Source organism: Emydura macquarii, unplaced genomic scaffold (genome assembly GCF_026122565.2).
Source record: "Emydura macquarii macquarii isolate MOO-44397 ecotype Brisbane River unplaced genomic scaffold, CSIRO-AGI_Emac_v2 contig_1253, whole genome shotgun sequence".
NCBI lineage: Eukaryota > Metazoa > Chordata > Testudines > Chelidae > Emydura > Emydura macquarii.
The window spans coordinates 75216544-75238506 of NW_027131390.1; the positions used below are offsets into that span (position 1 = coordinate 75216544).

Here is a 21963-nt window from a genome sequence, read left to right on the forward strand (position 1 = left end):
ACAACATACATAGAAATCTTTTTCTAGGCAATTATATTAAGATCAGAATCACGCCCATATGAAGACTTTAAGCTCTGTCAGACATATATGTAACTGATACAGAAACCTAGGATGTAACCCTTTTTTTACCAAAACAGACCTTCAGATAAATTTTCCTAAGAATTAATATACTATTTTTTTCTTGTATTGTATTCAAATGATTAAATGTTATTACAAACCCATGCTCATGACACAAGGTGTTTTATTGTCACAAAGGAGACATAAAATAACAATAAGTAATCAAAACTATGTATATCAATGCAACACTTTGAGCTAGAAAGATTAAAATATTTGTGGGATCCTAATGTGTTTGAATGTGTGAGAAGCTGAAAAATAAATCAAAGTGAAAACAGTCTTCAGAAGAAATGAAAAGTGGTGTAGTGCTCAAAGCTCTAGTCCAGAGTTCTTTGCAACATGAATAGTGATAAATGTGAAGTAGCTATGCCACATGTTCTAATGATTTTAGGTCTAGACACTTGTATTACAAAAGTTTGGCAACCTTTACAAGAGGGTTACAAGAGAAAGGCTAATCACTTTGGATACTTAAAATCACATAAAGCAATCCATTATAATTATTTTTCTATGAGAGCAGTTTTCCATTCTTTTAGAATTATGCAAGGAAGTAAAAGCAATGTCTATTTTTATATTTGAGAGAGAATTTAGGTAAAAGTAATGCATTAATACTGATTGTCAGAAGGTGCTACAGAAGTGCAAAGCACTTTTACAAATATTAAATTCATTGCCTGTTAAGCATTACATAAATCTTCAATTTAAAAAGGAGGAAAATAAGACAGAGGTTATATGATTTGCCTAAGATTAGAGTGAGCCAGTGGCAGAGGTGGGAATAGAATCCATGAGTATGTCTACACTGCAATTAAAAACCTGTGGCTAGCCCGTGCCAGCTGTCTACAGCACAGTTAAACAGCCTCTTAGCCCGAGCCATCTGGCACAGACTAGCCGCTGTTTTCTAATTGCAGTGTAGATATAGCCCATATGTTCTGATTTCTAATCCGGTGCTTGAACCACTAGACACTGCTTTCCTCATCTTACTCTTCCAGACCAAATAGAAAAAAAAAAAGTTTCAAAATACTGTACTTGTTCCAGAGCCCAAGAGAAAGGGATGGATTAGATGACCCAATACATAGTTTTGTAATCCTACTCATGAAGTTAATGCAAAAACTGCATACATGAAACTTTCAAAACAGGCAAAATACTACCCTTAGATGTCTATTTGTAGCTCCCCTGGGTTTCAGTAGCAATCACATGTATCCAAAGGTAGATGCTAGCTATAAATCTCTACATTTACTAGAGCTGGCTTAAAAAAAAAATTTCAAAATGTTGATTAACTCAAAAAAAAAAAAAAAAGAAAAAGAAAAAGCTGGTCAAAAACAACATGACATTTTAGTGAAAATTTTAACAAAAATTCTGTTTAATTTCTTTAATCTAAGTTCAAAATTTTGGGCCAAAAATGCTTACAGTGTGATTCTGAAAAATGCTGTGACCTCAACTCCCATGGAATTCAGTGGGAACTGAGAATGCTCATCTGCTTTAAGAATCAGGCCTTAAGAAAGTGGAACAATATTATAAAACAGCATAAGCATGTACTAATGGATAAATTCTGCCCTCTAGAGTGCATATACAACTCTCATTCATGCCCATTCACAGCATAACTCAGGGCAGAACTTAGTCCCAGTCATAATAACTGGCTAAAGAAACTAGTGAAATGCATAGACACAACCGATAAATTAAGATTTGGTTTAGAAATTATTTTTCCATTAGATGCTTTTAAAAATTTCCAGACATACTACATTTATCTTAAAAGGCACAAATCTCAACATGTTTTTTCATCCCAGTTCTCAATGCTTTTAAACAGAGATACAATAAGGAATGACATGACAAATATGTATTCTACTGGATTTTAGAGATCTTTTCAGCTCATACTCATTGTGCAGAAAAACTGAATTGCATTAAGCAAGCCTGATATAAAACCCCTGTTTAAATACCAAATGTAATCAATAGTTAGATAGCAATAGCTTTTTTGATAATGTAAGACTACAGCAATTCTGTGTACTCTACATGGTAGACCGTTGCCCTACCTCATCGAGTTTGAGGTTTCGTTTTCTGGCTGCTGCTTCGCTATTGAACTCCACATCAGATTTATCTGTATTGCTGCAGTCTGTCATGGTGGATTCCTCTTCTGTGCCTTCTGGTGTTCCTCCTTTTGGCTGCTGAATTTTAGAATTTTGTTCTGGTGGGCGCTTCCAGTGGGGCCTTGTTACCATCCACAAAATAAGAGTACCAAAGATTAGAACCAAAAGGCCAAGAGTGTTGACAAAAATTGCCTCTGGTGGAGATGTGCTATATGAAGGATTTTTCCTTTGAGGGGAAAAATAAATAAAAACAACTGTTTTAAGAACAATCATCTTAAAGTTGCCTTAAAAAAAGACTGCTATTCCTGTTGCTAAAAATAAACAATGGCTTAATACTAGAATACATTGTTGTATGCAAACTTGAGGATAGTCTTCAATGATTGAATTTAATGAGCAAACAAGTGAAAGAGTGAAATATGAAATACGGTACTTACAGAGCAAAAATAAGTTTCTCTGTGAATCCCATGAGAGCTGTTGCAATCACTGTTGTAAAGATGAGAAGACCAGAGTAAATATGTATTGGCATGAGAGATGCTCGAAGAGAAACTGGAGCAAAGGGCAGCAGAAAGACAGCAAAACCTAAGACAAGCTAAACAAAGAATACAGATTCAGCATTAAAACGGTGAAAGAAAGCTGCACTTTTAAATGAAAATTGAAACCATCATAAAGGTTCATTCTTAAAATGTCTGAGGCCCAAATCTAATTGGACTAGGAATATATTTTTAAGCATATTGCCCTGTAGTGTTAAACCCAAAGACAATATTGTACTAGCGTCTAAATCCATTAAATGGATTATAAATAAACCAGTCCACTGTCCAAATTAAGTGGAAATGGTAAAAAGTCACCAAGCTGAATAGTGAAAAACAACATTTTAAGTTTTTGTTTTCAATAAAATATGGCATTAATACTGTACGGAGTGAAGATTATTTTTATTTTAAAAGTATCCCCTTTAATTTTTATTTCTCCCCTTCCCCACCACTTCATTCATTCATTAGTTAAGGCCAGAAGTGACCACTGAATCAACTAGTCTGACCTGTATAAAACAGGCCATAGAATTTCACCTGGATACTCTTGTATTGAGTCAAGTAACTTATGTTTGACTAAAGCATGTCTTCCAGAAAGACATCAAGTCTTGATTTGAAGACATCAAGAGATGGCGAATCCACCATTTCTCTCAGTAGTTTGTTGCAGTGGTTAATCCCACTTGCTGTTAAAAACGTGCATTTTATTTCTTTAATTTAAATTTGTCCTGCTTTAACTTCCAGCCTTTGGTTCTTGTTATGCTTTTCTCTGCTAGATTAAAGAGCCCTCTTATTTTCTCCCTGTGAAAATACTTTTACACCATAATAAAAGTCACCTCTCAATTTTCTTTTTGATAAACTAAACAGGTTGAGCTCTTTAATCTCTCACTATAAGGCATTTTTCTAACCCTCAAATAATTTTCTTTGCACACTCTCCAGTTTTTCAACATCTTTTTTAAAATGCAGTCACTAGAACTGGATGCAATATTCCAGAATCAGTCTCACCAATACTGTGTACAAAGGTAAAATCACCTCCCTACTCACTATTCTCCTGTTTATATGTCCAAGGATCACTTTAACCTTCTTTGCAACAGCACAGGGAGGTCATGTTGAGTTGCTCATCCATTAAGATCCCTAAGTCCTTTTCAAAGCCAGTGTTTTCCAGGATGCAGCCCCCATTCTACAAGTATAGCCTGCATTCTTTGTTCCTAAATAGACTACATTGCATTCAGCAGTATTCAAATACATTTTGTCCAAATAGGGCAGGTTACAGTACCATATCCACAGGAATAGGGTATCCTTTAGGTACAATATAGTATATGAACATTGTCTCAGGAATGCTACTGAAATGTAATTATTCAGACTATTAATTTGTAAAACCTTATTTTATCATAGAGTTGTTTTACTAAAAACAGTTTTTTCTTTAGGCACTACTGCTTCACTACAGAAATGTCAAAAGGCAGGCAATGGTGGAATGTCTATTAATGAGAGTAATACTTTTTCTATTTTGATAGTACTTTCCATCTGAGGATTTCAGATCATTTTATAAACACTGCTGACTTAAATCTTATAATGCCACCATTAGAGAAGTAATATTATCCTAATTTTATAGATGAGGAAAGCTAGGCACTGAGAGGTTAAGTGACTTGCTCAAGTTCACAGTGGCAGAGTGAGAAATAGAATCAAGATCTGACCCCCAATTCTTTGTTTAATCAGTAGACTATATTCTCTCTGCAGCACCCTGTTCTAAAGACACAGAGTCAGGACTTCTATCTTGTTCCACTGATTGTGTGTGTGGTGTGACTTTGGGCGGCAAAGAAAGAGTGGTTTTTTGATAAAAGGAATGAACTGAGACTCGGAAGATCCGGGTTCAGTGTTTGGCTCTACCTCAGATTTCCTGTGTGACCTTGAGCAAATCACTTACATGCATCTGAAAATGTTACCCTAAGTGATTTAGGAACCATTGACAATTTTATTCTTAATATCTCTCTCTCTGCCTCAGTTCCATCTTTTAAACAGGCATAATAAGGTTTTCCTCACTCAGAGTGTTGTAATGAGAAGTCCATAAATATTCGGGTTGTGCTCAGATAATATAGTGATATCTTGAGAGAGAAATGGAGAACTCTGTGTCTGTTTGCCCATACATAAAATGGGGCTATAACTAATGTACCTTAGGCTTTCGTAATGTAATATTCATAACATTGAGTTCTTTAGTATTAGTTATCAGACTTCAGGTAACGGCTCAGAAAGTTTGTGGTTGTTTGCATTTTGAAGCAAGGAATGATGGTACCTACTTTAGTGCCAGCAAAGAAATATCTATGGTCAAAACATTAAATGTAGTTCATTGGGGGATGAGGACAGTTTCAAAAATTAGTCTGTTATGAAGAAAGACAATTATGTTTTTCAAAGATTTAATAATAAATGTTCAGCAAAAATTACTAGCATAGGCGTTGCTGCCTTCCGTGTCTTTTAATGGCTTAGTTTGTGGCACATTTTTATGACTGGAATTTGTGTTTGTTTGTAATTAAGCTAAGTGAGTTTTTATTTTTATTGTAGTTTTGTTAACTGATGTGTTTCATTCGTTTCCAATATTTCTAGAGTGGATTTACCACGGCTTCCATTTTGGTTTGTCTTGCAATTTGGAGAATTTTTATTTGTTGGTGTGCATCATTAATGCTCTGTAAATGAAGAAATCACCCTTCTAAACTAAATGAGTCTGTCTGTTTTCAGGGCTGCAATGTGCACATATACTTGAAAAGCAAATAGATTATTAGTTTGCGTATTCAGTAAGATCATGGTGAGGAAAGATAGGCTAAAACAGAGAGGTGAAATCCCCATTCCAGTCATCTTCATTATCATAAGCAGAATTATCAAAACTCGTTCTATACACCTAGGAGTGTAGAAAACCCTGGCATGGGTCCTATGGAGGATCTTCTGGCTGGGAGAACACAAGGAAGTCCAGTGCTATTGTGCCTCTTGCCCTGAATGCCAACTACACAGCCCCCATGCACATTTATGGGCCCCTCTGGTTCCTCTGCCAATTATCAAGGTCCCATTTGAGCAGATAGGTATGGACCTGGTGGGACCCTTGGAGAAGACAGCCCGAGGCCACCAACACATTCTTGTCCTGGACTATGTCACTCAATACTGGAGGCCGTTCCCCTACAGAACACTGCCTCTAACATGATAGCAACAGAGCTATTAAAGATCTTTGCCAGAGTAGGATTACCTAAAGAGCTCCTGATGGATCAAGGGACCTCCTTCATGTCAAAAATAATGAAGGACCTAAGTGCCCTGCTTCACATATAGGCCCTGCGGACTTCTGTTTTCCACCCACAGACTGACAGCCAGATGGAAAAGTTCAAAAGGACTCTCAAGGCTATGATAAGACAAGTAGTAAGTTGGGACAGAAAAGACTGAGATACTCTATTGCCTTACCTCATGTTCACCATCCGGGAGGTTCTTTAGGCCTCCATGGGGTTTTCCCCCTTCGAGTTATATGGATGACACCCCTAGGGCATATTAGACATCGCCAGGGAGATTTGGGAGGAAGAACCGAACCCAGGGAGAAACCTAATTGACCACATACTACAGTTGAGAGACTAAATAGCTCAGGTCACTCCCATTGTAGAAGAACTGCTGGAGAAGGCAACAAGAGGCCCAGCAGACCTACTATAACCACCAAGCAAAGGTTCAACGACTCCAGCCTGAAGACCGAGTAATGGTACTTGTACCCACGGCCAAGAGCAAGCTCTTGGCCCAATGGCAGAGGCCTTACGAAGTAGTCGAACCCCTGGGAATGGTAAATTACAATGGTGCGACAGCTGGGTTGCCGGAAACAAGAGCAGGTCTACCACATCAACCTCCTGAAGCCATGGGAGGCCCGAGAGGCATGTGTAGTCACCCTAGAGACTCAACCCACATGAACAGGTGAAGGTATCCCCCGACCTATCGTCAGACCAAAAGGCCGAGGTGGCTGAGATGGTTAATCGAAATTGAGATGTGTTCTCAACAAAGCCAGGCCGAACAACAGAGGCCTGTCACTACATCATCATGAACCCCGGGGCCAAGGTAACAATAAGGCCCTACAGAGTCCCAGAGGCAAAAAGGGAGGAAATCAAGGCCGAGGTAAAAAAAATTTTAGAACTGGTAGTCATTGAAGAATCCCACAGCCAGTGGTCCAGCCCGATTGTGCTGGTACCTAAACCTGACGGCCCACGAGGTTGTGTGATGACTTTCACCAACTGAATGAGATTTCCAAATTCAATGAGTACCCTATACCACGCATAGATGAATTAGTTGACCAATTGGACAAGGCCCGATTCCTGACCAACCTGGACAAAAGGGCATGGCAGATTCCCCTGGCCAAAGAAGCAAAAGAATGGATTCCCTACTTCACACCTGAGGTTCTATTCCACTACACTGTTCTCCCCTTCGGACTACATGGGGCCCCAGCCAACTTTCAGCACCTTATGGGCAAGTTGTTGCACCCCCATGCAGCTATGCCACTGCATACCTGGACGATGTGATTATCCATACCCCAGACAGGGAAACACACCTGGGAAAAGTAGAAGCAGTATTGAATACCCTGAGGAGGACGGGCCTTTTAGTTGACCAATTGAACAAGGCCCGATTCCTGACCAACCTGGACAAAAGGGCATGGCAGATTCCCCTGGCCAAAGAAGCAAAAGAATAGATTCCCTACTTCACACCTGAGGTTCTATTCCACTACACTGTTCTCCCCTTCGGACTACATGGGGCCCCAGCCAACTTTCAGCACCTTATGGGCAAGTTGTTGCGCCCCCATGCAGCTATGCCACTGCATACCTGGACGATGTGATTATCCATACCCCAGACAGGGAAACCCACCTGGGAAAAGTAGAAGCAGTATTGAATACCCTGAGGAGGACGGGCCTTTTAGCAAATCTGGCGAAGTGTGCCATAGGATTATCAGAAGCTAAATACTTGGAGTATGTTGTGGGAAGGGGCGTAGTGAAGCCCCAAGTGAATAAGCTGGAGGCCATCCAAAATTGGCCCCGACTGAACAGGAAGAAACAGGTCTAAGCATTCCTCGGCATAGTGGGGTATTACCGGAGATTCATCCCACACTTCGTCACCAAAGCAGGTCCCCTGACGGACCTGGTAAAGGCTCGGGGCCCAGAAATGGTGAAATGGACCAACAAGGCGGAGGAGGCCTTCAGAGACCTACAGACAGCCCTCAGAAACAACCCCGTGCTTGTGGCCCCAGACTTTACGAAGGAATTTATATTACAGACTGATGCATCCGAGGTAGGATTGGGGGCTGTCCTGTCACAGATGGTGGGAGAAGAGGAACACACCATCCTCTACCTCAGCAGAAAGCTCCTTCTGAATGAACAAAAATATGCAGTGGTGGTGAAGGAGTGCCTTGCTGTCAAGTGGGCAATGGAAACCCTCAGGTATTATCTGCTGGGCCGAAGATTTACTTTCCTGACCGACCATGTCCCCCTCCAGTGGATGCAACGGAACAAAGACAAAAATGCAAGGGTGACCAGGTGGTTCCTGTCCCTCCAACCATTCCATCCATTACCATCCAACACAGGGCCAGGAGTCGCCACGGCAATGAGGATGGCCTCTCACGGGTGCACTGTCTAACGACCCAAGCTGCCCAGCCCCATGGTGTTGAACAGGGGGCAGGGATATGTGACTGGGTCAGACCGGATGGCTACTGGAGAGTGCTAGAAGGCCGATATATCAGCCCCAGAATCAGCAAGTCCCTTTTCCCCTGGTAGCTGAGCAGGGGTTACTCCTGGTTAATTAATACACCTGGAGCCAATCAAGGCCCCACCCAGGACTTGTTAAAAAGCCTCCTCTTCAGAGAAAGGGTGTGGCTGGAATTGTGGGAGTGAGGCAAACTCCCAGAGTGTGTGTGAGCAAGCAAGATGCTGTCAAGAGCCAGGAGGGTTTAGGAGAAGGAGCAGAATGCTGGCAGAAGAGAACCCTGCAGGTACAAAGACGGGGGGAGGGAAAACCCTGCCCAAAGAGGGCAAAGGACCTTTCCCAGGCCTGTAGGCCTAAGGGGAAGAGACCCTGCCAGAAGGGAAAGATTGAACTGGACATTTGGTTTGGGCACTACCACGCCTGTGGGGCTGTCAGAGGTCAAGAACCTTCTCTGGCAAGGAGGCCAGGAAGGGCACCTGTCCGAGCAGAGTATGGCCATTAAGTCAAGAGGCACAGGGAAGTAACCCAGGGAAGCTAGTAGCTTTCTTGAAGCCACAGCATGAGGCTACGGTTTGTACAGTCCCTGCGTTGGGGCCCGGAGTTGAGGGTGGGACTGGGCTTTCCCCCTCCCCCCACCAGCCATTCACTGGAGGGGAAAGAGCCCCAGCGAAGAGGCAAGGGCCTGTGAGAACCAGAGACAGGACTGGGAGCCAGCAGGGAGCAGCCATCTTAGAGTGGCTGCATTATCCTCACCTACCATTAGAGGGTGGAAGAAACACTAAGGGGTGAAGCAGTTCCCTAATCTACCGCTAGAAGGAAGTGCTGGACCCATCGAGGTAGAGGAAAAGCTTTGTCACAATGGTTTAAAATTAGTTCAAACTATAATATTTTAAACTGGCTAGCTGGTATGGATGGAGAAAACCACAAACATTTTAAAACTGTATTTTTAAGGTAGTGCTTTAGATGATAGGATCAGAGCCTGGTATACATCTAATCTGACTCAATGTAGTGCAACCCCCACAAGCCTGTGCAGAGCTCCACCGAAGTCAACAGGACTCCACATGGGTGCAGAAGTTAACTTGCATATACAGGTGGTTTTGTACAACAAGCGATTAATTTGATCTTTTTTGTACCAGATCTTATGTTGTGCAATTCTTAGTTCTGTCTCAGTACTCATATTATGTCACAATCCCTTTGCCTTGCTTTACCCCCTTTCCCCATCTTCCAGCATTCATATGCCGTCTCCCTCATTTCCCATTCTTGTGATTGTTATCTCTCTCTTTTGCTTATCTTTCCCTTCTCCACCTTTTGTTTCTCTATCTCCAGAAGAACAGGGATATAAAGCAGAAATAAAAAAGGAAGAGATAGTGAAGGGAAGGAAGTGAACAGGTTGTCATTTTGACAATAGAATAGTCTTAAACAGGAAAATGGCTAGAACTTTAAAAATGACATGATGTAATTTCTAGAAAAAGTCCAAATAAGGACTCAACTGTTGACTAGGAATAAAGGAGGACTGTAAGTTTAAAAGAAAAAAGATTGAAACAGGCTATTTCTGCAGGTAATTATGATGCGTAGCATGAGAGGGCACACCAAGAAACATTTAACAAGATAAAAGAAACCTCCAAAAGGGCTAAAAGATTGATGAAACAGGACTTCAGTTATCCAATGTTCATTGGAATATGAATTATGGAATAACTAAAGAAAAATGTCTCAGGACAGAAAACTAGAGGATTTTCTTTACATAATCTGTTTGACAACCATTAGTTTGGGTGGTGTTTCAGATGTAGTCATAAATGAATGGAGTAATTCTAAGTTATGGTTGCAACAACATATTTAGCTTGGAAATTTTGAGCCAAAATATTTTATATAACTATCAAAGTCTCAATCAACAGTAAATGATGTTTAATTACTAAAAACTATACATATAGTTAATATAGTATTGAATCCTAGGAGTTTGTGATTCCTCCCCCTATTTTATCTTAATGTAATGTTTTATTTTAGAAAACTACAAAAGCCAAAACTTCAAAAAACTGAGATCATGATCTGTGAGTTAAAGAAATATTTTTAGATACCTGCTGTAATTGGTATAAGGATCAAATTACCAAGAAGAGCTACTGTTATGTCTTTTGCATAATATAGGCCTTAGAGTAGATCATTGATTCCTGCATCAAGTAAATTTTCCCATCTAATGAATACAGGGAGCAGTCTAATCCAGTAGTTAGAACAAGAGTCTGGAAGTCAAGGGTTCTGGGTTCTATTGCCAACTCTACTTGCTGAGTTACCTCAGTCAAGCCACTTACCATTTGTGTACTTCAGTTTATCCATATATAAAATTAATTCACTAATACCCACTCAAAAAGTCATGTGAAGTATCATCAAGTGTTGTAAAGCATTTTGACATCTCTGAATTGAAAGATGCCATTTTATATGTGAAGTATTAAGAACTGGTGTTAATATTAAAGGGATCCTTGATACAGATTTGCTATATTCTCTAAAATACAAGTTTTCATTAAACATATTTTCAACAGACCTTCACTTTAGATTTAAATGGTACAGACCTTGCAGACCTACAGCTTGTGTTTTGATTTTTGGCAGGGAGGAGATGCTCCAGGAATTTACCCATTTGTTCCTCTTTTGCAAAAGGCCATGTGTTTGCTTGTATCTTCCCCCTAGGAAGGGCTGGCCATTACTCCCTTAATAGCCAGTAATTGTTGCTCTTTTAGTCAGTGATAGAGCATGCTGGACAGCAATGCAAAATGCTCCCCATTTGCAGTATAAGAACACACTGATTCCACAGGATTCCCTACTCCTGCCTGTCTGCGGAGTGAAGGACAAAGCTCAGGACCCAAATTCAGGCACTCAGATGGGCATCTTCTGTGTTTCCTCTTAACCACCAGGTAACCAAGACTTGTTTTTATTGTAAGGGATTCAGCTCAAAATGTAGAATCTCTAAACTGAAGGTAGAGAAAATGACTCATATTAAACTTGTAGGGTATGTCTACACAACAAGCAAGGGTTTGATTCCCAGGTTGTGTACACATACTTGTGCTAGCTCTTATCTGAGCTAGCATACTAAAAATAGTAGTGCAACTGGGATAGCACAGGCTAGCTGCCCTGAGTAAAAGTCCCGAGCCCGGTGGGTATGTACTTGGGGCAACTAATGCACTAAGCTGCTGCCGCCCATGTTACCGTGGCTATGCTACTATTTTTACATCAAAGTAAAATGATGAACAAAATACATTTTGTGATACAGTATCCTTGACTTCTTTTAATTTTGTGCATTTATTTGCAGATTTGCAAAATTCAGTAAATCAAAATAGGTCTTCCAGTAGTTAATGCAAATTAGTAAGGTTCTACTGTACTTTATTTCATTATAGAACACATTCTTCAACTTTATATCTTATTTATAAAGACTGTAGTTAAATTCTGACCTGCAGAGTATAAAATATAACAGCAGTCAGTCCAATCCAGCTGTGCAGACTGTACATGTTGGGAATGTTCTTGGCATTGTGGAAATCAAAAACAGCTACCAGAGAAACAATTGCAAGAATCATTGCTATGGTATTTAACCCAGCGTGGATGAATTTAATCAGAAGTTTGCTGCATTTCCAGGTCCAGGGCAATCTGTACACAATAATGGCTGAGGAGGGAATAAAAGCAAGATTTAATAGGAAATATCACTTTTCTATAAGAATTTTGATAATCATGCATAATTCAAATCATTCCAATGTAAACTTCAGAACAGGAAAAATTTTAGAGGAGTCAGATTTTTTTCCTCCCACTTCGCAGTGTTACACATAATCTCACTAGTTCCCAACACACAATTCAGGCCAAAGTATAACCTCTAGGGATAAACTTTCTTCTAACCTTTTTAATAGAAGTTTTGACTGAGCAGGTATTTAAAAACTAACAGCATACAGTTTTAATTTGTAAAAATAAATGTTAGGCCCCACTCCTGAAGCCTGATAGGTATGGGATTCTACAGGTGCACATGTCCTTTTACAGATAAGATTGCAGGCTTAAGGCCTACTTCATTTATTCATGGGTCCATCTACAGGAAACATTTATTTAGATGCCCTTTCTCACTTTAAATAGCACCTTATTCCACAAGTAACTCCACTGACTCAATGAGACTATGTATGGAGTAAGATGCTACTCAGTGAGAGTCAGAGAATCAAAATCTGGCTCTTAGAACCTAAGGGATTCAGAAATTGGAACTGTAAAAACTTATTCTTGTATCAGTATAGTTTTTAGTATATGCATATTGTAAAAGAATGCTAGCAAATTGTATATTTTGTCTAAGTCTGAAAGCATTGCTCTCCTTTCAGGTACTGATCTTTTAATTACCACACATCTTCCTGACAAAATTTGTGGAATGACAAAGAAACTCACTCTTTTTGATTTCAGTGCAATTGTTATGACTAATTCAGAATACATTATTTGTACACAAGTCATGTCTTTTTTGGCACTGACCCTTTTTACACATAGTTGTCAGCTATTAGGTTCAGGTAGGGTGACCAGATAGCAAGTCTAAAAAATTGGAGGGGTGGGAGGCAGGGAATAGGCACCCATATAAGAAAAAGCCCCAAATATTGGGACTGTCCCTATAAAATCGGGACATCTGGTCACCCTAGGTTCAGGAAGGAGAGTCTGCATCTGACTATGCTTTGCAGATGAAATACCATTATGTTACCTGCTCACCAATAAGAAAAAGACAGACTATGAGCACAGGGCGCTCCCTCACCAGGAAATATCAATGAAAGGAAGAAAAGCAATTGAATGAAGAGAGGTAGAAATTTACCACTTTAATGAAAAAAAGATCCACAAAACATTTAGTGGTTGGAGATAAAAGTCCCTTCACAATATATGAAGCAACAGTTTCTTAACAATGAACTAATTGATAAAATCCTCATTTAATTTTTTTGGCTGCAGACTGTCATTCAGATGTGCTAGGATCAAGCTAAGTATATATAGTTAACTATGCTGAAAACAAAAGAACGAGAATATTCCTAGCGATAAAAAATGTTCCTACTCTGAGGGTGCAGGAATGCATTATTATGTACACAGGAGAGGAAAAGAGTGTATTTCTTGACTTTCTCCCAGTAATATAAGGATAAAATCTTAGCAAAAGAAACAGCACTCATGCTTTCAGTTCACTATCGCTCCATAATTTTAGCATTATTAAGGAAATTATATATGATGGAAATCCTGAAAGGAAATATTTATTGTGTGTTTTTGGATGAATAATAACGAATAGCAAATTGCTTTTAAGGCCCTATTATATATTTGGGTTTTTATTTGGGTATAATGCATGCCAGAAATTACAGAATTTCACTCTACAATTCACAAAGAGAACTCTGTTCACAAATGGAATGTCCCTGAATATAAGCAGGTCTCAGATCAATGTAAATTTCTACATACTATGAGAAGCATAATATAGGAGTGAAAAAAATTCTGTTAATATAACTGTGCATACAGCATTTAGGTATTTTATGGGTTTTTGTTCAAGAATGGGATACAAGTAAAGCATGCAATATTCAAACTCAAACAAGATGGCAGCCTCATTTTCAAGATACTTTGACAGGAGTCAAAACTCATGATGTAGCAAAGATTGCTACAAATCAGCATGTTAATCACATGATTACTGTCTAACAAAAATGAAAATACCTTGCCTTGTCTAACTATGAATAAATGTAAGTAGCATAATTGTAAACAACTTCTTGAAGATTTTAATTTAATTATTCCCAACGTTTTCTGAAAATAATCTGGGCATAATCCTGCCCTCTGATTCAATAATGCTACTTCTGCAGAATTTGGTCCTTTATGTTTTACAAACTAATTAATAATCTTCAAAAAATAATTGAGAAATATACATTTCCCCCTACATTTGAAATATTTTTTCAAATTAAAAATGGTTAAGAGCTACGAAGTTTTATTTCAGTTCCAGAACATTATTCCTTAACTCTGGAGTTATTGGCTAATTTAAGGACAGTTTAGTCTTATTTAGGATAGGAGACTATTAAAGGTGTTATTACCTATTAACACAATATTTATTCACACACTCATAGAGGACAGGAACTTTGAAGCATCCCCATGAATTAAATAATAAATGGCTGACAGAATTTACATTTTTTCATTTGTTAGGATCTTTAACTCATATATGAGGCTGAGTGAATAATTGATTTTTTTGGTTTGCAGACCAAACCAGGGGGAAAAAAAGTTAGTTTCAAACCAAAACAGGTTTTTTCAGTTTCTTGACAAAATAAAAAAACAAAGTAAAAAAAAAACAAAACAAAACCCAAACAAACAACAAAAATTTCAGCTAAAAACCACTCAAAACAATGAAAAAAAAATCTAAACAAATCAACTTTTTGAGGGGAGAAGAGACCATTTAGTTTTGTGAATGTTTTTCAATCCACAATGGAATTTTGTTTGGTTTTACCTTTTGATTCCTGGCATTTTTCACTTATTCCCCCAATAAAACATAGTTACATTTTGAAATGGAAAGTCCAAATGTTTTATTTCAAAATTGTCAAAACTAACTTTTGATTTGTTCAGGAAAAAAAAATCCATTTTATTTTGGCTGAAACTAGTCACTAAAGTTTTGGTGCCCTCCAAAATGCATTTTTGGTCAAATTTTCTATTCACCAAAATAATTTTGCCCAGCTTATTTATGGTAGTTGTTGACTGGAACTAGGTGATCCATAGCTCATAACTATGTAGCTTCTCTCCGGCAGGAACAATGGGTGAGGTTGACATTGTTGATGACCCAAGTGTTTCAAGGGAAGCAAGGGGCATGTGGCATCAGGTGCTGCTCTGGCCTCAAGAGAAAGCACTTTCTTTCCACATGGTCTTACATTTTATAGGATAAGTTTCCCTTTATTCCTTCTCAAGGATCACCTTTGTAGCTTCAGGGCCAATGAGGTATATCCAGGTATTTTGGATAAAGTCATTGTAGCCCACTGATTTTGCACTGGGCAATTTTAGCCTTGCTTCATTATATGGAAAGTCCTATCTGAATGCCCCTGGATGCACAAGATCAGATGTTGCAGAAATGTGTAGGCTCAGAAAGATACTATGTTGATCCATGCTGGGAAAGACTGGTCCATCTTCTGCTTTGAGTTACTAGTATGAGGTACATGCTCACAGCAAGAATTCTCTCTTGATATAACTAATAGTTTTACCAGCAATCTTGCATCCATCATATCCCCTCATTCTCAGCAGTTCTTAAAATATTTTGGAATGTACCTCAGTTCCTCAATTCTCTGTTGGTAAATTAATTCATAACTTTCCTCATAAATTATAATCTAAGCATAAACTGCTTTTTCAAATAATAAAAATAATTTAATTTACTATTAAACAATTAAAGTTTATAGAGGCCCAGTTTAAGATAGGACTTACAATACTTCACAGAGCTGACACTCTAAATAATCTAGGAAGATTTATTCCATTGTTCCCATTGGTAAAAATTGGCTTGCATACCTTTCTAGATCTTCCTGAGATTCTTTCATAAGTAAGAAAGTTACATTTAAAAAATGTTTAAAAATTGGTTGACACAAATGGATTGAGGAAGATGTAATGCACTTTCTATCATCCTTTTATGAGTTGAATTGTAGAGGTAAAATTTCCACTGGTTTGTGGATGAATTGTGGGAATGGATATTTATGTGTTCAAGAGTTTAGTGACTATTCAGACATACTAAGGTTCCTTGGGCACCCATTTTGGCATGATCCTAATTTACTGTAATATTTCTTCTTGTAAAGGCAATTTAGGGAAGAAGTTTTTGAGTTCAACTATAGCTGCTTATTTGTGTCTCTTCTTGGGAGTGCTGTAGTTGTTCAGGTTACATCTGAAGCTCAGTTGTCATGGCCTCCCTAAATATACTTGAACTGGTAATTGTTTGCTTCCCATTATCCATTTTACAGTGACAAATGGGAATTGTGCAGGTGCAACACAAATGTACTCAAAGTTTTGTGACATTAAGGAATTCCAGTGAAAATGTTTCCCCTAAAACTCAGATGATTAAGGGCTCATTATCCCTTGCACTTCCATGAGAGGGAGGGAACCTAAATTAGTTTCTGTTTATGTTCATATACTGGCACCATGTCCATCACTGTGGTAACTAGGGGGCACTTCAAGGGGGACATAAAAAGCAAGGGAAATACAGTTTTGAGGCATTCTCCAATCCTGCACAATATTCTATTCAGCCCATTTACCAAATAAAGATATTGAAACAGTGACAAGTATTTCTAAAAACTGCTATGAAAATATCTTATTCATTAAGGCAATTAATAATTATATTAACATTTAATTTAGCTACATTAAATATTCTCGCTAATCTCTGAAACTGCTCACCTGAACATGCTTGTTATGTCAAAACTCATCTTGGAGGTAGATCTGGTGCAATAATGGTTTTCTACCTCTGTGTAGGGGGCTCATGTACCTTGTTCTTTCACAGCACATTTACTGTATCTGTTCTCCAGTTATACTTATTCTTGCATCACTTACAAATAATAGCAATACAACCAAACAGCTTTCTCCCTCCTTCCTGCATTGAATTTAGATTGTCTCAATCATTTTACAAATCTACCTCTCAAACCACTGTCCATGCTTCTTTTTCACATCTCATTCTTCTGCTTTTCCACAGCTTTCCACTCCCTCTGTCTCCTCCCTACCCTTAAATAACCACATGTGCTTATTCCATTCTAATACAATATCAGTAACATTGACATTTTACTTCTTTCTACAGTATGTTTACAAAAGGTGCCCTATTTTAGGGCCTGATCCAAAGCCCTTTGAAGTCAATGGGAGTCTTTTGATTGACCACAGTGAATTTTAGATCAGGTCCATAATCTTGTTGTTTATGCTCTTAATCTTGTATTAATCCTAATTTCTTGCACAATCTTCATTCTTCACCTTTGCTTTTCCTGTTATTTGACAATTGTACTCAGAGTTTAATATTACAGATAACTCTTTTACCAATGACTTCATTTTATACTTCCTTCTTTTAAGCTGTGATGACCTTTTTATTTACTTTTAAAAAAAATCCCTTGTGCACATACAACTTTAAACAAAATCTTTGGTCACAGTAGGAGGGCGATCAAATCTCGGGAGGAGGGTAAGTGGGAAGGAGAAAGGTCCGCAGAGACAAACTTCTCTACTTTCTGCAAAAATAAATTCCTCTGCTTGTAAATAAAAGTTGTTAGTTTGATGCAGACAAATTAAGGGCCTTGTAACAGAGTCCTTGGCAGTTCCTCCCTCAAGGGTGGGGGAACCTCACTAAGCCCAGTTAATGACACTGGGTGGTCACAACACCATCCCACTTCCCTACTATTTGCAGGTGGAATCTGCCCTTTGTAGGCCTCTTTAAGTCTCTCTAGTTGGGAGATCAAAATGGAAGTAAGAAACCCCCACATCTTCAGGGATGCTTTCTCCGTGAGGTACCAGAAAAAGGAGTGGTCAGGAAACTGGTGAATCTAGAGCGCTGTCAACAATCCAGTCCCAAGGTAATGGGTTGGGGGAATTAGCTCTGGCTAGGTCTTGGTGGCAGGCTCAGCTTGTCTGTCCTACCCTAGAAGTCTGCTGTATACTCCTTAGCGGTGAAGGTCTCCTACCCAGGAGTTTACTCTGCAGTATCAGGAGTCACTCCTGGTGCCTAGGGCAATCCTGCTTCTTCCTGCCCCTGTTGACTACAGTTGCCTCCCTTTCAAAGCCCTCCTTCCTATAGTGTGTGATTGACAGAGCTGGAGGGGTGGGGCTAGCCCTACCACCAGGGCTGCTCTGGCCCCTTCCTCATCCATGAGAGTATATATACCCAGTCACAGGCCTGATCCACCTCCTACTGAAGTCAATAAGAGTTTTACCATACCATTGCTCCATTAGAAGTGTAATTAGATCCTAAACCTGCACTTCATATGATTTACTGAGCCTATTAGAAATGACAACTCAAAAATGAAATATTTTGACTTTAAGCTACTGAACTAGGACTACTCCCCCACTGAAGGAATGAATTTTGGATTTTATTTTTAAAATCACATAACTCCCTGTCCAAACCAAAACTAGAAGGTCACACCCATACATTTTGTATTTAAATCTAACAGACTTGGTCTACGCTGAAAAGTTATATCAGCATAGCTATGTTAGTCAGGGCTGACAAGCCCAAGTGTAGATTCAGTTACACTGATGGAAGAGTGCTTCTTTCAATGAAGCTAATGTTGTTTGCGGAGTTAGTATTCCCACAGAGACAGAAAAACTTCTTCCATTTGTGTAGGTTGTGTCTACACTAGGTGGCTTAGCTGACATAGATTGCCCCCTAGTGTAGATGCAGCCTGACTTTACTGCTGCAAGAATGTGCTTGCAGCAGTTTCCTATGAAATGTCCAGATGGACTAGGGAGCTTGCTGGATAAATCTGGTACATTATTCAGCAGTGAACCAAACAAAAGCTTTGGTATTTAAAGTGGTCAAAAATAACCTTCTAAATTAACCACTACTGCAAAAGATGGAAAATAAATACACTGGTTTACATTGACATTGAAATTTTTTTGCAAACAGAAGGGCTAGAAATGATTCCCTGCTCTCCCCCTAAAAAGTTTAAATGCTTAAAAAAAAAAAAAAAAAAAAAGTAAAAATCAGATGTTTCACTTTTTTTGCTGCACTGCCCCTCGGCATTGTTAATGTAGGACTTGATTCTGCTCCTATTGAAGCCAACAAGAAATTTGCCAAGACTGCCAGGGGAACAGACTCTTGGAACCTTTTCTATTCTTCTGTCTCCATTTCCTCTATTATTCTATCCCTTTTATTTTCACCCAACATGTCAATATTTTTGATGCAGTTTAATGCCTTTATTTTTGCACTTTTTAGTCTTAATTTGGACCTAATCATAGACATAATAGATTAGTGTCACTGTTGTTCCAGTCACCCATAGCTTTCCTACAACTTTTTCTATTGTTTAAAGCTTAATAAGAAGATTGCAAGTTTTCCTTTTCTTCCCCATACTGCATAAAGATACATCTGCGCATATACAAGATACCTATCATGTCTTCATTCCTTGTTTCTGGGGAGTTAGCAAACATTTGAAGTAATACAATTTAAGTCACAGTCTAAAAAATAAACTAACTATTAGCACATTCTGAGCAACCTTTACACTTAAAACAAAGATGCCAGCCCCAGGGGCTAATGGTGTGTTATATAGTTAATATTAAAGGTGCAATTGTTTAATAGGAAGCAAGTCATTCTAAGTTTAAAGATTACGCAAGCAAAAATAATTGAAAACAGCTCCTCCCGTCCTGGCCACTTCACAATAGTTAGGTTGCAGCGTTAAAATTTAATAAAATAAGGAGTGGAAAGCTGATGGGGTAATTTATACTGAAGCCAAGCTGACTAATTGCTTTTTAAATGGCATTTATGATGATGCAGTTTGCTCTGACTAAGGCAAAACTTCTCTGAGCATGGTTCCAGTGGCACAGAACCGCCCCTCTCTTTTCCGAGTGCTTTGCTTGTGGGGCTTCGGAGCTCCGAGCACAGAATGAGGAAGAAGAGGAGCAGAGTAACGCAGCAGCCCCTGACATTTACTTCCACAACTTGCCTACATGCACTCTGCCTGCAAGCACACCGCCCTCCGCAGCGTTACTCAAAGCGCAAAGAAAGCCCAGGCCAGGGTAAATAAGTGGCCCCAGAGAAAAACACATCCAGAAAGTTCAGCGCAGTAGGAAAGATGCGTTGTCCCCTCTCTGCAAGGGCTGAACTCACTGGGTTGCTTGCAACAGACGAGGACGGGAGTCTATTTACTACTGTCAACAGTAACAACATCAACACGATTCTATTCGCTGGCCTGTCCCAGCAGGTCCGTAGAGCCCCACCAGCCCCCGCAAGCCGCACCGCCGCCTCCCTTCCCCTCCCCAGCCCCCTTCGCTTCCTTTCCCCCGTCGCAGCCTGTGCGCCTCCAGCCCCCTGCGGTCCCTCCCGGAGGGGAGCCCTCTCTGCGCTCCCACGTCCTACTGTGCCGGCGCTCCTCACGCACCGATTCCCTGGATGAAGATGAAGCCGGTGATGATGAGGACCGGGTGCCAGTTGAACTCCGCCGAGCCCCCGTCCCAGCTGAGCCCCTCCCGGTAATGAAAGACCCAGATGAGGGCGAAGAGCACGGAGAGGAAGCCCAGCAGCAGCGCCGAGACCAGCAGCACGAGAAAAAGCCTGTAGCCCTCCATGTTCGGAGCGCCGCGCTCCGCAGCAAGAGTGGCGCAAGAGGGGCAGGGCAGGCACTAGCACTAACCCCCTTCCGTCGGGCCGCACAGCCGGGCGGGAGCTCCTAGTCCTCTCTCCGGCCCGAGCGCCAGGGGGGAGAGGAAGTGGAGGGGGCAGATTCACTGCCAGGACAGAGGGAGGCGCCCACGCATGGCCTCCCCCGGGGAGAGAGGCACACACCCCTTCCCCGGGGGAAGTAAAGCACACGCTGGATGTGTGGCAGACAGTTCAGCGAGTCATTCGTATGGCAAAGTAAACACGCCTTGTGCAAGATTTACCCCTCAGGTTATCTGCAGGATTTGGATACAGATTGCCCCAGGCAGCGTTTGAACATAGTGTTTGGGGAATGGGTTATCATCCCTCTTTCCTCTGTGCCCTTTTCTGAGCTGGGCTCTCTCCATTCCCCGGGGTTACCCAAAGCTTTTCTACATTGCTTGTTGATGAAAAGTCTGGTCATGTTTAAGAATTTGAGGAAACACTTTTCTCTCAATGCCTCACATTTTGGACAGTGGAGAACAAAGTGTTTTTCTGTCCAAGGCTTCGTCTTCACTACGGTTTTCTCAGCGCTAGTTACTCAGCCGATCAAAAAGTGCTATAATTACATCGCTTGTTCACGTTCACACAGCACTCCTGTCGCCAGAGCATGTCCACAGTTGGTGGTTAATGTTGACGGTGAGAGCAGTGCACTGTGGGTAGCTAACCCATTGTGCATCTAGCCATCTTCTGCAGCTAGTTGTGTGGAAGTGGAGTGGATTGCAGTGCATCATGGATGCAGGTTCAATGTCCTATGATGCAGTTTTTCCATCCCATCATTCCATGGGTTTCCAACTGCATCTCACAGCATTGTTTACTGTGTACCTGCTATCTCTGTCTGAAAGGATGGATACTGCACAGCTCTCCACTGTTGTGGTAACTTATGAACACATCACAAACGGTCATGCAGTATATCATGAACTTCCAATCTGAACAGGAATCTGAGGTGCCTGACTTGCTGTGTGCCATGAAAAGAACCAACACCAGATACTTTCGGCATTCAGAGAGCAGATACACACTGTGGACCGTCACTTTTGGGCTCAGAAACAAGCAATGAGTGGTGGGATTGCATTGTTATGCAGATCTGGGATGAAGAGCAGTGGCTGCAAAATTTTTGGATGATTTTGAGCAGCCAGATACCAGGGCTACAAGAGGGTACAATGGAGGGGGGGGGTGTATTCAAATCAGGAAGGCCTTGAGGTACCATTTTGACATTGAGCACCAGTAATGTGTCTTTCTATACAGCACTCTGCTGTGCTTTGTTAACTTGCTGCCT

General features: G+C 40.2%; 1 protein-coding gene across 1 annotated transcript; it reads right to left on the reverse strand.

Moving 5' to 3' along the window:
- Positions 1 to 223: 223 nt before the first annotated feature.
- CYBRD1 (cytochrome b reductase 1) lies at positions 224 to 20871 on the reverse strand. Its single transcript, XM_067549256.1, has 4 exons — positions 20431 to 20871; positions 11842 to 12050; positions 2624 to 2778; positions 224 to 2415 (listed from the first exon to the last, which is right to left on the reverse strand). The coding sequence occupies exons 1-4, from the start codon at positions 20615 to 20617 to the stop codon at positions 2112 to 2114; spliced, it is 855 nt and encodes a 284-aa protein (XP_067405357.1). The 5' UTR covers positions 20618 to 20871; the 3' UTR covers positions 224 to 2111.
- Positions 20872 to 21963: the final 1092 nt, after the last annotated feature.